The sequence below is a fragment of the Bombyx mori genome, chromosome 28, assembly GCF_030269925.1.
Source record: "Bombyx mori chromosome 28, ASM3026992v2".
Classification (NCBI taxonomy): domain Eukaryota; kingdom Metazoa; phylum Arthropoda; class Insecta; order Lepidoptera; family Bombycidae; genus Bombyx; species Bombyx mori.
In genome coordinates, this window is record NC_085134.1 from 5318804 (window position 1) to 5336542 (window position 17739).

Below are 17739 nucleotides of genomic sequence, written 5' to 3' on the forward strand. Positions count from 1 at the left end.
GAAGGGATTGCTGGTGGCCCGACGGCCTTTCCAGTTTTATCAGTTCAGCGAACACAATTGATTATGTTAAATAAATAATAATTTTTAAATATAAATGCAGATTCTAATGTGAATGATAGAGCAGGATGTGCTCCGTCAAGCTTTAAGCAAGCATTCAGTTTATTAGGTCTAGAATATGGCGGAAACCTGCCGAACAAGGACGGATAGTAGGTAACATGCGACAGGACTCAGTAAAAGAAGCTCAGCTTAGTCTATTGTTCAATCCTAGTCTGTGGCAGGTATTGACTATTGTCATTTTGTTGGCCTGTCAATGTCAATTGTCTTGTCAAATCGTGGCCGTCCTCAAGCGTGAACGGCGTCAAATAATTTTATTGCCCGCTCAACTTCCGATCTGCGTTCACATTCGGTTAGCCACTAAAAGACCGCACAATGGCATCCAAATTACAAGAGTATAAAGACAACATAGAACAAAGTCTGAACGACAAAAGCAAGCCATGGACGAAATATTTTGAACTAGCCGAACAAAAGGTCGGCGTGAACAGATTGTACATTTTCTTAGGTAAGTTTTTGTACTTTTTTTAATTCGCGTTTATTTATATCTTTAGCGGTTGATTGACATGTATTTCGTGTTGTCCAGGCTTGGTCGCGTTCACCGGTTTATATTTAGTGTTCGGTTTCGGAGCTGAATTAATATGCAACTCGATCGGCTTCGTGTACCCCGCGTACATGTCTATGAAGGCTCTGGAGTCACCGCAGAAGGATGACGATACAAAATGGCTTACATATTGGGTGGTGTACGCCTGTTTTTCTATCGTGGAGTACTTTTCCGATTTCATCGTCGGCTGGTTTCCATTGTACTGGCTGTTAAAGGTAAGCTGACATATGTTAGGTTCTATATTCAAATCAAGAATTGATCTTTTTAAAAGATATAAAATACAAATAAAGAAATCCTGTAATGTTAAGTAAAAGTATTTTTAGAGTGAAATTAAGATAATTATGGAACTGACCTAACCTAAAGAAAATTTTATTAGCAATATTAGTAAGATGCTATAGTGCTCTTTGGGTGTTTCAATATGCATTTTTAATTTCGAGAAAAGCAATGAATATCACTATTAACATTAGGATAAAACTCTAATATAAAGTATTTTTTGTAAATTTAACTTTTAAATGAAATTTATTAATGGTTTATAGACTAAAATTGCAATTCTATGGCAATGGCAATTTTAATGATGCATACGTTTAGAAGTCTAGAGATTTCAATTTGGTCTAAACTTTTGTTCAACAAGGTTAATCTTATAGTGCCTTAACATATTTTTCTAAAAGATAAACTGGCCACTATACTGCCATTGAAGCACTACAGAAGGACACCTAAAAAGATTTTGTAATTATAATAATATAAAGGCTATTTTATTTAGGGTATTTGATATGTCAAATAAAATTATCTGTGGTATGCCTAAACGAGAATAGGACGAAGCTAAATTAAGCAGCATCACATTGATAACATCTATAGCTGCCACTTGTAATGAAAGGGTTAATTACGTACCCTGTATGTGCACTGCAGCATGACTTATTATGTATGAAAGTATTGAAATAAAATTAACTTCTGATGACCGGTCAAGCTTAATCACTAACTGTATCAAAAATATTGCTGGCAACCACTCATGCGCCACCTGTCGTACATTGTTGGTACTATGATGTGAAGTTTATGTAGACTGGCAACAATGACTGATAAGCTTCATCACATTTGGATGAATTCATTAAGACGACACAGAGGACAGACATTCGGTTTTTTTAACATCCATAAGATTACTATAGTGTTTTGTAGCTTTAAAAGCTTAGAAACCAGTGCCATGAATCATTTGAGTGAATTTCTTGTACCTTCATTTTAATCTATGGTTTCTTTATCAGAAAGTATGACCGAACTTTTAAAAGAAATTTTAGCATTTATCTTTCTTATCAGCTTGCCTCTTATCTTTGTATTTGAGGGAAATGTTTGTTTCTTAATGGCTGTTAGAGTTACACAATCTCGTGCAATGAATATTTTTATTACATATGGATTCGGGATACCTATATGCTTAACATCTGTGTACTACAAAAAAGATGTCGGTTTTCAAAACATCTATTGGTCCATAACATTATAAAAATGAAATTAATAGAAATGATAATTTCTTAAATCTCTATGACTGGCAAATCTATGACTGGAGTAAGATTAATAGAAAAGTTAATTAAGGTTAAAATAATTTAAAGTCAATTGGATAGAAATACACTGGATGTTTCATAAGCTATTCTGCCAATGTTGTCAAGATAATTCATAAACTGATTATTTAAGCTTTATGGTACACCAATAATTGGGGTGACATCTGTAAAGTACTTATTGTCAATTTGTCTATGTTTTGTATTGATGATCACTTTGTTGATGAAACTAAATAAATAAAATAACCAAAAAAATTTAACAGAAATTAATCCAATGGGCACTATTTTGGCTAAGAATGTTCACTTCCAGAGAATTAAATGAGCAGAAACCATCTAAATTCATCAACGTTAATTGTGGTGCTTAGTTTTTTAATAATACATAAATAAATATTATCAACCTAAAATAACTATGATCGAATTTAACACAGAAAAATCTACACTAACCAGAAAATTTATCCTAACCTAAATTGACAACGAACAATAAAAATAGAAAAAAAACTAGAAATAATGAAAACGTTAGTAGTATTCACACAACAGAGTATGCAAACACGCCAAATCCATTAACCGACAAACTAATTAGAGCATTTGTTAACTGTAAATCATTTCCTGCTAATGGAGGTTCAAGGTTCGTATCGTTAATTAACAATCTTCTACTGCTTTATCAAATAACAATACACAGAGTAAAAATATTGATTAGTATTATGTGGGAGCATTTGTTAACTGTAAATCATTTCCTGCTAATGGAGGTTCAAGGTTCGAATTGCTAATTCTTCTTCTTCTTTTAGATAATCTGGCTCCAACGCCTTTGGCATTGATTTTGCCAATGTCAAAGTATTTACAAAAATGACAGGTGCTTAGAGAGGGAAAAAATTACTAAATCTATATACAAATAAATTTGGTCGGTTTTTCCATACGCGAATCTGTGGTTTTAAGAACAGCACAAACAAATTGTTAATTAAAAATCTTCTACTGCTTTATCAAATAACAATACACAGAGTAAAAATATTGATTAGTATTATGTGGCGGGACGGTTGTGGACTTCTAAGGCTTTGTACATATGTTTTTCATGTGTTTATAAGGTTTAGTTTTTATTGAAATTACTCAATTTTTAATAATTTGGTATTTTATTGTTATTCATAAAAACTATTGAGCACATTCCCAACATGAGATTGAAGATCAATAGTAGATTGGGTTCCCTGCAATGGAATTGATCTTCACAAACCTAACAATTTTTTTCATGTCTGGTGATTAAGTATTAAAACAATTTATAGCCGTACTATTGACTAGCCCCATCTCTGGGTTCTAGAACTATCAGAAAACAGTTGGCTTAGTGCAGGGATTTCCAAACTATTTAGGGCAAGAGACTTTTTACCATGAACTTATACCTCAGACCCTTATAGTCAAACACCGGGTCGGAAACGCGATCCACTGAGAAGATCCGGCGAGAAACTTAGTGGCCTGTGCCTATGGTTTAATTTACTCGTCGAACCTTTCGTCGCAAGCGACGGGTTTGGCGAGGACAGTGACCGGTGCTTGAGGTACCTAAAAGCACCGTTAATTGATCAGGAGGATCCGTAATAGTGTGTTTTGGGCGACGTCGACTATTTACCATTCGGTCTACAGGATCCGGTGTGTAATTACCAGCGGCCACGACAAGAGGGTTCTCATGTCGTGCTGCCTTGTCAAAGTGACCGATTATTTAAAGATACGATTCACTTTGTCGGTTAAAGAATACACTAATTATTCGTTATTATGTACCTACATTCAATAGTGTCCTGGTGAAACTGGAAAGGCCTCCGGGCCACCAGTAATCCTTCAATCATAAAAAAAAAAAAAAAAAAACATATAATATTACATTGTACTTGATATATATATATATAAGACGTTATGATATTTGTGAGTAACTGCATAACGCAAGGTTTGGTGGTCTGCCGAAATATCGTACTCATGGGTCGATCCTATTAACTCTGTATCCTGGAGATAGCGTATTCAAACTGGGCATTTTTATAGCAATGTATATTGTTTTTCAAAAGAATCATTACATATGTGTATATGTATCTGGTTAATAATATAAATTACATTTGCCCATGTCATGCAGTCTCGTCAATTGATAAAAAAAAACCCAGTTCGACAAATCGGCATGACACGACAACCATCTTATCATGGCCGCCGCTAATTACCTATCTGTTTAGTTTCTGAACGTCAAACGTCAGCGGGCGACGTCCGCCATGACACCAACTCCAACCGCCAAGAGCAAAGCAACGTCAGTTGAAGTCGTCGTGGCCTAAAGGATAAGCCGTCCGGTGCATTCGTATCTAGCGATGCACCAGTGTTCGAATCCCGCAGGCGGGTACCAATTTTTCCAATGAAATACGTACTTAGCAAATGTTCACGATTGACTTTCACGGTGAAGGAATAAACATCGTGTAATAAAAATCAAACCCGCAAAATTATAATTTTCATAATTGCTGGTAGTAGGACCTCTTGAGAGTCCGCACGGGTTGGTACCATGCCCATTTCTGTCGTGAAGTAGTAATGCGTTTCGGTTTGAAGGGTGGGGTAGCCGTTGTAATATACTTGAGACCTTAGAACTTATATCTAAAGGTGGATGGCGCATTTGTGTTGTAGATGTCTATGGGCTCCAGTAACTACTAGTCGTAGTTGCTCGTCCACCCATCTGAGCAATAAAAAAATAATAATTTTATATTCCTCTTAATTAAGTTTTTAATTTTTAATAAATAAAAATAATAATAAAACAAAGTAACGGTGCCTACAGATTACAGGTAACATTATCAGTGTTTATGTGGTTTATTTTGTTATCTCTGCTTGCGGTGACTCGCCAATGATAAAATGTAATGCTCTCCGCAACATTTCATTGAAGCAACCTTGATCTCCCTACGCGAGCTACCGTGACTCAAACAATAATAGTATGTAGGTGTTTTTTTTTATTGTCCAATGAAAATCGTCTTTGGCTTTAATACGATTGGACAGTCTAATATCACCAAAATGTAACATTTTAAACCTCTATAAAAGACGTTGACGTAACATTTTTTTTTTTAATGACTGATCTTAGAGTACTCTAACGTTATTCTAAGCGCATTTCGAAGGGTTTACGAATTGATTCTACTAGATAAAATGCCGGCGCATAACTGTGTATCGATATACTAGAAAACTTAACTTAATAAAAATTTTGAAGTTTTAACGAAAAAGAAGAGAGACTGAACCAGAATTAAATGAGAAGGAATCCGTGTCCTTAGACGCCTTCAGCTGTAGCGCTAGGAGCAGGCTTACGGACCCCAGTAGCCGTACCCGTCGAACTCGGCAAAGAGTTCGACAAGCAACCTAACCTATATGCATCACCCCGCTGTGTTTTTCACCGGATCTTCACAGTGGGTCGCAATTCCGATCCGGTAGTAGATTCATTCGCGAAGCAGTTGCTCTTGAGTTGTTAGGTCTCTATTGGAGGCGCTCGGGTAGCTTGTTAGCAAATCTCAACCCTCCTGGCTGAGCCTTTGCTCGCCCACCTGTTCTGGTGAAACTGGAAATACCTCTAGGCCACCAGCAATACTTCAATCATAAAAAAACCAGATAGAATCATCCATGCAGTTGAATTCAATTAAATATGCACTGTTAAGGATAACTCCAAAAATACTGGTCAGAAAACTATCTTCATACCGCTTAAATATTGTTTTGTCAGTCAACGGCGATATTTGCCTTAAATTGTGGGGTCTGGCAACCGCGCAGTATCGTGTATAAAACGATGCCTCCAATGAGCACTACGCTGACTCCAAATTCGTAGGTTTACAGGAGGAGCATTTAAATGAAAAAAGTTGATAAAATCTTTGTTATTGCAGATATATTTATGGTTTTTTCTTGTGTAACTAGCTGATTTACTCTTGCTTCGAACCCCATCAATAATAATTTGTAATACTTTTAAAATAGTGAAGCGATTTGCGTGAAAAACGAAAATTTCAAAATTTTGAGTTAGACTAGTGTTCATTGGAGCCATCGAAAATACGTATACATTTAAATACTTGTTTTTACAATTCATAATTTATATAATATCGAGGGGTGAAATATGCTTTAAGCGAAATTTCGCTTAAGACAGGCTGAGATGATGATGATGATGATGATGATGAATGGCCCTCCTGTAAAGTTATAAAAACGTCACTTAAACCAAATAGCCTTTTACCACTCGATATATAAGATCCTCTCAACGCCATTATTTTTTTTATGATTGAAGTATTACTGGTGGCCCGGAGGCCTTTCCAGTTTCACCAGGACAGATGGGCGAGCACAGGCTCAGCCAGGAGCGGTGGGATTTGCTAACAGCTGTCCGAGCGCCTCCGAAGGAGACCTAACAGCTCAAGAGCACCTGCTTCGCGAATGAATCTACTACCGGATCGGAATCGCAACCCGCTGAGAAGATCCGGCGAGAAACTCGGCGGGCTGATGCATGGGTTAGGTTGCACGTCGAACTCTTTGCTGAGTTCGACGAGTACGGTTACCGAGGTCCCTAAGCCTGATCCTAGTGTTAGAGCTGAAGGCATCTAATGCAATAGCTGTTGGCTCTGATGGATCCGTAAGGACGTGTGGATTCGGTGGATTCGTATGATATAGGAATAATATGCATCTCTTTCCTTCTTGTAATTAACCTTAGTGGATCGTATTACCACTGCAATGCATTACAGGACAGAGTGAATAATAATTTTAAAATTGATAAGAACGGAAAAATAAATTGTGTTAGATAAATTAATGACTGTTTAATGATACTTTATTGAACTTCAATTATCGTTTGTAAACAGTTTGAATACGATAGAATTTTACACGAATATTATGTTTTCTTTTGTCGAGATATTTTTATGACCCACTTAGGAAGAAAGAAGTCTCTAGTCGACTGTTTGCTTTCGGTTTTCTGGAGTCTTAGACATAATGAAGCCACTTTTACGGTTTAAACTCGCGTTACATACATCATCTGTAGGGTCACACACACATGCTTAATAACGTACGTGGCGTGTTACCTGGCTACGTAATGCAAGGTGTCATCTTCACCATTCCACGCTTGTGGGAAAAGGATATTGGGACGACAGTCCAGTTGTAACGGTCATACAGCGAACACAGTTCCACTTAGATAGCTATAATAAAATTGTATGTGCCTATTGTATTTTCCGTAAATATATAAGTTGTGAGTTAGTAACGACTTTCATTTACAACAACTGGGCTCATCCAAAATCATCTATACGCCATTACGGATACTCCTGATGCATTAACGGTGCTTTTAGGTACCTCAAGCACCGGTCACCGTCCTTGCCAATCCGTCACTTGAGACGAAGGGATCGGCGAGTAACTTACCCCATAGACACAGCCCACTGAGTTTCTCGCCGGATTTTGTCAGTGGATCGCGTTTCCGATCCGGTGGTAGATTCTGCGAAGCACTGCTCTTACTAGGGCCAGTGTCAGCAACACTCCCGGTTTGAGCCCCGTGAGCTCACCTACTCTCCCGTTTACGCTGACATAGCTGATAATATAACGTATTTACACTGATTTATGATTAAACTTACTGATGGTAAGACCTCTTGTGAGTCCGCACGGGTAGGTACCACCACTTTGCCGCCTATTTCTGCCGTGAAGCAGTAATGCGTTTCGGTTTGAAGGGCGAGTTGTTGTACTGTAAAAATTGAGACCTTAGAACTCATATATTTGATTATGTGTTAAAAGCCATAATCTTTTTTATCTTCAGTGCATCTTCGTGATCTGGTGCTACCTGCCGACTGAATACAACGGGTCCCTCGTGATCTACTACCGTATCATTCGTCCTTACTACCAGAAGCATCATGGTCGTATCGATGATATGGCCAACACAGGTAAATACTGGTTATATCTAGTTTGAATCTTGTATCTATTTAATAGAGACATTTCGTCATTTCGCATTAAAAGTGTAGAATTTCCTAAAATATTCGAAATTGAGTTAATATGTGGAATTATTTGGTATCACTAGTCTTTTTCTCATAAATACTGTCAAAAGAGCGTAGTTTAGTTTTAGTTTTTTTTAGGTTACCTATGTCTTCACTGTTAACAAAATTAATACATAATTTTATCTTACTTTAAAAGACAGATAATAATGTAACTGGTAAAAAAAATGTTGCAAAGATGATTAATATTTAAAAAAACTAGCTGACCCGGCAGACTTCATAGTGCCTCAATCAATAAATAAAAGATCTAAACTTTTGTATAAAATGAACTTAAAAGAAACAAAAAGAATCCGTCCGACGGGGGACACGTCAAAGGAAAAACAAAATTGTTATTTTCATTTAATTCCGAGCATTTTCATATTTATCTACCCTTTAAACCTTCTCAGGACTTTCCAAACAATTCAAGACAAAAATTAGCCAAATCGGTCCAGCCGTTCTTGAGTTTTAGCGAGACTAACGAACAGCAATTCATTTTTATATATATAGATATCACATGTTAAACCTTTAAAACGCTCTCCTGTAAAATTAGTATGTTTTGAGATTATACAGTTTTAATACGAGAAGACGATTTATCCTTGGAAGGATATGACGAGTGATGTTTACGAGAACGCATTCGTTAATCTTTCTTTAAACAATCCGCCCTTATATTTGTATTTAAAACAAGAATTAGCTAAAATTATTTAGGACAATATATTTGAAAAACAAGTATGTTCATTAATATGTCCGTCTCTTCATACATTTGTTTATACATACCCGAATCAATACCAGCTCAGAGCTGATAACAAAAATTTTTATACAATGTGAGTGTTCATTCCGCCGGTGCTACTTTTTCAAGTGTCAGTTTGTAATTGTAGTGTGGCATTATCTTAGGCCAGTGGTCGGTAACCTTGTCAACCAAAAAAGCTAAATATAAATAACAAACAATTGAAATTTAATCAAAGATCCATTTATTAACATATATTTTTATAGTCTTGTGTTTCAAAAATGCTCACCCGTCTCTTATAAGGCAAAGCAATAAGCAATATTCTGTGTCTGAATTAAACATTTCGCGGAAGAGACGTAGCTGAGGAATCAATGAGCCACGGGCTACCGATCACTGTCTTAGGCCCATAATATCAATCGTAGTTCTAAAATCGAAGATTAAAACCGGTCAGTGAAGATCAACTTCAATCATAGTTAAATCAGAGTTTAACACGTTAAACGCCACATGAAAAATCGAGTATTTTCATTCAGGCGACTGTGCTCACCGGTGAGCCTCTTATCTTACTGAACCGTTTGGGTCATGAGGGTCACCCGTGAGCCGCGTGGCCCTTTAGCCGAACCGAAGGCCTTAGTTTTCAAATCCAATAGAAAGTTGTAGTTTTTATCAAGATAATAATAGCCTTTTAAAATATCGTAAAAACTAGACGGTAAAAGTCACTAATTTTTATCTAGAATGAAAATCTCAAGTTGATAAAAATTACCGGTTCCCTGATTTCGGCTTGGCCCGAATGGTATAGTGCGCTAGGCTCACCGGTGGGCCGCGTGGCGTTCAACGTATTAAACTAACACAAAATTTAAATGGCCACTAGAGAGCGTTTATGACATGAGTTGGGTTTAAACAGTTCTTTTCAAAATGGCCGCCCGAAATCAATAGCTGTTGTTTTGTGTCAAAGTGAATGTCACTTTTTTTTTTCTACCTATGCTGATAGCCTTGAGAGGCTATTTCAGTTTCGCCTCAACATGTATGAGCTCACGGGGCTCAAACCGGAGTGTTGCTAACAGTGGCCCTAGCAAGAGCAGTGTTTCGCAGAATCTACCACCGGATCGGAAACGCGACCCACTGAGAAGATCCGGCGAGTGACACTAAATGTAATTTAAAGTAAATGTCAGTAAATAGAGAAATAATTTCCACAATTGCATTGTGTCAAGTAGATAAAAAAAAACTGTTGACTTTTGTTTAATTTGGCCCAAGTTTGCTCGCTCGTCTGATTATTTACAACATGTTTTTTCTTTTCAATATGTTGCCATATTCTAATCTAATAAATACGTTGTCATCACTTAACTTACCAACAATTCGTTTCTGATTTAGAAAAGAATTAGAGCACGTTTTTTTTCAAAAAGCAATTCATCTGTCAAATACATTAACTGTCCATTTGAGACCTGATAAAAGATTGAAAACTAATAAATGAATGGCAAAATGTTGCCACACGTCAAGACATCATCTCAGCTTAGCTGAACTGAATTTGTTTACGAGTTATACGAAAAAAGTTTAATGAATGAATGAATGATTTATTTTATTTCAGATAACAATAAGTCCATATGTGTAGATAGTATCATTGAAACTAACTCAAAATTAACAAAAGCAATCAAATAAAAAAGATTCAAATATTCCATTCAAATGATACTTACTTCGAACCAACCATTATTATTATTATTTAGTCCGCAAGTGAACCACGGTACAATGGTTCAAGTACCGACAGTCATAACGGTCTGTAGCCTTCAGGATGCTGTTAGGGTAATATATAATTATATAATTAATGTATAGATCAAATTTAAACTAAGTTTTGTTGATGTTCAGTTTAAAACATGATTGATATTATGGGCCTTAGTCGTTGTAAAATAGATCCCAGTGATTACTAAATCGGTAAGAGTGGAAACGAAATACGATTAACATACACTAAATTACGTCCAAGAAATTAATGTAAATACAACAGATATATAAATATATACATATATAAACACATATACTTATATACTTAGGTACGTGAGAATTCTTATAATTGTCAGAGTCTAAAAATGTTTGTTTTAGATCCCATGAATGATATCATTAAAGACCTCAATGAATCGATTGATAAAACAATGACAGCTTTCAGCAAGACACTTAAAAAGCTGTAAACATATTAAGTGTCTGAAGCAGGTCAGTTGGCTAATGGCTATATAAGGGCTTTCAATACATGTAAATTGCTGTGTCACATACTTTTAATGTCTCCCAAAAAAGATTTAAAGCTACCATAATAGTCCCCAAGGCGAAATAGTTTTTGGAAACGTTTTCGTCACGTCTTTTTTTTTCTTTTTTTTCTTAGATGGGTGGACGAGCTCACAGCCCACCTGGTGTTAAGTGGTTACTGGAGCCCATAAACATCTACAATGTAAATGCGCCACCCACCTTGAGATATAAGTTCTAAGGTCTCAGTATAGTTACAACGGCTGGCACGCCCTTCAAACCGAAACGCATTACCTCTTCACGGCAGAAATAGGCAGGGCGGTGGTACCTACCCGTGCGGACTCACCTGTCCTACCACCAGAAATGACCTCCAAAAGGACTGCTTGTAGTCTTGGTCTAAGGGATAAAACGCCCGGAGCACTCGTATCGAGCGATGCGGCTGTCTCGGTGTTCGAATCCCGCAGGCAGGTACCAATTACAGATGTTAGAGATGTTAGCATCTTTGGTCAGAGTCCCATATATCGCGTGCTACCCTCTGGGCGAGGGAACCACGTGGAAGGCTTGGTACCCCCGCCTGAGAAAAGATATTAATTACAGAAATACGTACTCTAACACATCATGTTTACGAACATCTTCCTTATTGAAGCAATCTAATCTCAAAACTAAGATCTAGTAATAAAAATCAATCTTTAAAAAATCGTGTGTATGTGTGGGTGTGGAAGTATTCATGACATTTGCTTTCTGGTTTGTGTGGTGGGACAGGCATCAGAATCGAAACAGGTGATTCGGCGAGGTTCGCGAGTGCTCAATGCTCAACCCATTGACTTTGTTATCATCTAAAACAGCGGTCGGGGAACCGGGGTAAATTACCCCCAAATGGGGTAAAATGAAAATTTAGGGTGTAAAAATTAAACTTTTGTGAGTAAAAAGTATATATTGAATAATGAAACGAAACGAAACGAAACGAAAAAATAAGTCCATAGAGACACAAACACATAAATGTATATTCTAAAATATTCAATATATTAGAACATAACATAGGTACTTTATTGCCAACGTTTGGGAGTTGCGCTTTATAAACATTCCAAGGTTGTTATTATTTTTTATAGGTTTCCGATGGCGCTTATATTTTTGAGCAAACCTGGTTGATGCTTTAAAACGCTTACTAGGAAATATTACCAAATACTACATTTTGGTCTTTCATCGAATCTCGAATTGTTTTTCAAAGCTTTAAAAAATATGTCTGTCTGTAATCAATAATAAGTCGATGTAATTTGAGAAATTGTTCATAAAATTTACGTCCACGAACGTTTTCTCCCCGAAAACCGTGTGCTTAGTTCGAGTTTTTAACGTTCTCGATAGCGTAAAAGTTAACTCAACTTTGTATGGAGTTGTAACGTTTGCCTACGTTTGCCGCTAGGGGCGCTGTTGTAACTTCATACAAAGGAGTTAACTTTTACGCTATCGAGAACGTTGAAAAACTCTCACTCAGCACACAGTTGAGGCCAGTGGCGATTCTCCAATACGACTGGTGTTGAATATTAATATGACGATCGTGCAATAACATATTGATAATTTTAATATAAATTGGAGAAACTAGAATCGCTGGGATTTTTGTCTGTCAATTAAAAATATTTATTTATTTATTTTGATATATATTGTATTTGTTTTTAATACTTGCTTGACATATATTTAGGTTGTCCATAATTGATTTCAGCATTGTTGTACATATTTCTATATATGTATATTGTGTATTCCCTTATTCAAAAGAGTGCACACGCTGAGAACTTTTTATTACTCTTTTCATAGTAATTATACTGTGTATAGGTTTTGTAATGATCCTTTGTTTGAAAATTGAAAAAAAAAGACTCATATTTTATTACATACACGTAAATTTTATCAGCACAATGACGCCTTTTCAGTGTTTCACTTGTGTAAAATCTTTTTTTTTTTTTTGTCTTGCTTATACATTTTTTTTCTTCTTTGATTCGATCAGCTAATGTCCAAAAATTGGTGAAGGGAGCGAACGACAAGATCGAGAGTTCCATGAAAAAATTGAGTGATCTGTAATATCCAAGAGGATTCGTTTGTAACGTTAGTCAAATTGAAATCTTGGAACATGTAGATTTTTGAATTTTATATATAGATAGAGTTGGTTGTCCCACCCTGCAAACCGAAACGCATTACTGCTTCACGGCAGAAACAGGCGGGGTGGTGGTACCTACCCGTGCGGACTCATGAGTTTTTTTTTGCCCTTGTAGGCAGACGGACGAGCATACGGCCCACCTGATGGTGAGTGGTTACCGTCGCCCATGGACTTCAGCAATACCAGGGACAGAGCCAAGCCGCTGCCTACCGCTTAATACTCTCCACAAGCCTCTTTCAAAGAAGGACATGTAGCACTCAGGAAACACCGTGGAGGGGAGCTCATTCCATAGCCGGATTCCATCTACGTATATGTCTCGTTAGAATCTCGAATCTTTGAAATTCACGCAACATCGAACCCTGTTTTGTAAAGTAATAATATTTAAAGCGTTTAACTCAAATTGTCTCAACTAAGTCGAGACAACAACTAAGTTTTTGAAGTCATCGTAGCCTAAAGGATAAGACGTCCGGTGAATTCGTATGTAGCGATGCACCGGTGTTCGAATCCCGCAGGCGGGTACCAATTTTTCTAATGAAATACGTACTTATCAATTGTTCACGATTGACTTCCACGGTGAAGGAATAACATCGTGTAATTAAAATCTAACCCGCAAAATTATAATTTGCGTAATTACTGGTGGTAGGACCTCTTGTGAGTCCGCACGGGTAGGTACCACCGCCCCGCCTATTTCTGCCGTGAAGCAGTAATGCGTTTCGGCTTGAAGGGTGGGGCAGCTGTTGTAACTATACTGAGACCTTAGAACTTACATCTCAAAGTGGGTGGCGCATTTACGTTGTAGATGTCTATGGGCTCCAGTAACCACTTAACATCAGGTGGGCTGTGAGCTCGTCCACACAACTAGGCAATTAAAAAAAACTAAAGAATTGATATCAAAATTAAATTTAATGTGTTTCAGAACAATAAAATAAACTCTTTGAAACATTAATTAATACTGAATTGAAGATTTGCTGCGAGTGTCCTCTTTAAAACAGCATTTAATATTAAAGGATATTTAAGGACGTCTTTAATAAAAATGTAATTTCAGTGATTCACACGAATAGGTCTTATAACACAAGAATAGAATAGAGTATGCTTTATTGTACACCAAAATAAACCCAAATGCAAAAAATTAAATACTTAAGTACAATGGGCTGTTTACTTGCTAAAAGTGATCTGCTCCAGACAACCATCAGGTAGACAAGAACCATTTCAGGAAAGAAATCAACCGTGGTGTGCTTATCGCTCGATAAAAATAATACATTTATAAATAAACTAGCCGTACTCGCCCGTTTCGCTGGGCATTTAAAATTAACATTATTATTTACTGTCATTATCATTAGGGAGTCCAAAACTCATATAAATATTAGTCTATCCATTAAGTACATGTATTTTCTACATTGATACCAAGTTTCAAGTCAATCGGATGCACGGTTCAGTAGTTATAACGGAGCATCCGTAAAGACCACTGTAGATTTATATATTACTATAGACTATAGATAAATGTCAATAATATACGTATTGTATTTTAATTTTGCTCAATTATTTTAGGGAAACAAGATTAAAATGCCGTTTTAATGCAATCAAAAAAATTATAATGGTAAGTTTTATGTTTCGCTTTGTGAGTCAACAAGATCTGTAATCTTTTTTTTTGTATCTTACAACATACAATTGTTTCTTGTTTATTAACTTTTTCTTGACATCACTGATTTTTGGACTAAAAAATTAAATCAATCCCATCCACATAACCCTTATTCAAGTTTTTAATCTCAATTACAGTGTACTAAAAAAAAATATTGACAAATATTTTAATCTGTACTATTTATCTGTTCCTATGCTTAATACATTTATATATATTTTTTTCATATAACTGTATACATACGCTGCTGTCTAATTTAAAATAAGGCTATTAATAAATTGTAATTTTTTGCTTTTTGGCCTAATGACAATACCGCGTCGACACTAATAATATCGATATGGATGATCTAGTTTGTGTTCTAAAAGGAATGACGTAGTTTTTTTTTCCGTGTAGTCTTAATTATTATTATGAGTCCGTAGACAACCTAAATGCCGTCTCGATACATGAGGTCAGCTTCGAACTGCCTCGCGACGAAAATGGCACAAGTGTTGTAAGTGTGGGCTCGAAAAACGCCCTACTCTCTCACCTTATGGACATCACAGAACAATTAAATGTAACTGGAGTTAAAATTAGAGCACCGTCCCAGCTCTGTTTGGCATGGACGTGCGTCACACAATCTACTTCAATCTCGAGTCTGGTGATCAGCTAAAAACCGGATAGGCAGATTGCGTCCGCCCAACAAGACCAGTGTGCTCAGTGCGAGTTTTTTAACGTTCTCGATAGCGTAAAAGTTAACGCAATTTTGTATGCAGTTGAACAGCGCCCCTAGCGGCAAACGTAGGCAAACGTTCGAACTCCATACAAATATGAGCTAACTTTTACGCTATCGAGAACGTTAAAAAACTAACAGAAAAACAACCGTTTATATTAGGTTTTTTTTTGTTTGCCACCACACCATGAAGGTTTTTAATTATTGTTTTTTTTTTATTCCAGCTTCCCGTCTGGTGGCAGATACCATCAGAAAGACCAATTAAACCTGCTCGTTTTTTACATATGTTTTAAATAAAATTTAAATAGTACAAATTTCAGCACTTCGCTTATGCGCCAATATAAAATTTAATTAAGAAAATAAATAAATTTCATGTTTCAAAATGAAATAGTTTTTATAAACTAAAAGTTGAACTTATAAGATTTCTGTTTGTTAACTTAATAAGTGTATTTTGATAAACGAATAATGAAATTAAAACAAAACAAAAAAAATAGTAATATTTCATTTTAAAGTCTCATAAAATGTATTTCCTTAAAACGGTTTTATTTCAAGACATTTTTGTGTGCATTTAAAGAAATGCTTTTAATGTTAGGAATTACCTATATGTCGAAACCATCATTGTAAACTTTCTTCTTTTTTTTGTCACATATTTCTATATAGTTAATATAATGTAACGTCTCTCTCTAGCGCAATTAATTTTCGCGTGCTAGAGTAAGACGACTATATACAATTACATTTGACGAGAATGATTCAAATCTTGAATAAAATAGTATAAGTTTGTAAGTGTTGTTTTAAAATTTTTGTCGGTATTTTTTTTTTAGTTTTAAAAGGTAAACGGAATGCTACAAACATATTAAATGTAAGCAATTAACCCTTATTGGAAGATCTCTGTAACAATGAATTTCTCTTAGTTATTTTTTTCCATTGAGATTGCTCAAGGTTTTCTTTATTAGTATAGTATTATTATGTTTCTGTATAAATAGGTTTCTGTTCGCGTTGTGTTACCTTAGTAGAATATTTTGTAGTGTTGCCATGTTTTACCCAAAATCAGCTACGTGATTGAGTTTAAATGTAATCATGTTTTTGTTTGAATTAGATTTGAGCTTATGATGCTAATTATTGTGCCTTTAAATTTGCCACGAGAAGTTTCGGATATTCACACTGATGAATTGTCATTTTTTTGCATAATAAAAGGAATTCATTGTGAATTGTGTGTGTTCATTTCACGTTGTGATATCTTTCAGAAATAATATTTAAGTTTCGTTCGCCGTAAACTAGCCGGTGTTAAACTAAGCGGTGTTCAAGCTAAAATTGTTTTTGGTCGAGAAATTGTTACGATATGTATTGGTTGGCCATATAAATTAATATTATGAGTGTTCAACAACAAAAAAAACTACCACAAAATGGTTTTAAACTGGTGGTAGGACCTCTTGTGAATCCGCACGGGTAGATACCACCACCCTACCTATTTCAGCCGTGAAGCAGTAATGCGTTTCGGTTTGAAGGGTGGGGCAGCCGTTGTAAGTTTACTGAGACCTTAGAACTTATATCTCAAGGTGGGTGGCCCATTTACGTTAAAGATGTCTATGGGCTCCAGTACCTACTTAACGCCAGGTGGGCTGTGAGCTCGTCCACCCATCTAAGCAATAAAAAAAGTCAATCCCAGTCTTCATTACTGTTCCAATCGCTAACAAAATCTGGATGAACCTGCTGGACGAATCTGAAGATACCCCAAGAATTTTATTGAAACCGGTCTAGCCGTTTTGGAGGTCTATATAGCACTCACATTGCTACTTTAATTGGCATGTACCTACCGGTGTTGGGCAAAATTTAATTGGAAGGTACATTTAAAAATAACAATTGATTAACTGTGACGTTTCAGTTAAAAATTAATTCATTGTTAACTGTTACATAGTTTTTCAATTAACATTTAGTCAATTGGTAATTGTTCCTGCAAAAGATGGAGGAGTAGCACAGGGTAGGTCTCTCACAAGGTTGACTGATGTTCTTGCAAAAATTCATAATAAGAAGGAAGATCTTTTACATTGTGTGCACCTACAGATGCAATTTTAATTGTTTCTTACAACAATTAATAATTATAGTTGCATTATATTAATTGTATCTTGCAATTGAAACAACTAAATTTAAATAAATTAA

At 35.9% G+C, this 17739-nt stretch overlaps 1 protein-coding gene across 4 annotated transcripts; it reads left to right on the forward strand.

Annotated features, from left to right (window-relative positions):
- Nucleotides 1-303: 303 nt before the first annotated feature.
- Nucleotides 304-16358, forward strand: LOC693111 (receptor expression enhancing protein). Of its 4 annotated transcripts, none has more exons than XM_062676708.1 (5): nucleotides 304-559; nucleotides 638-870; nucleotides 7934-8057; nucleotides 13088-13185; nucleotides 14786-14826. In XM_062676708.1, exons 1-4 carry the CDS (start codon nucleotides 430-432, stop codon nucleotides 13159-13161), a joined length of 561 nt encoding a protein of 186 aa, XP_062532692.1. In that variant the 5' UTR covers nucleotides 304-429; the 3' UTR covers nucleotides 13162-13185; nucleotides 14786-14826.
- The last annotated feature ends 1381 nt before the right edge of the window (nucleotides 16359-17739 follow it).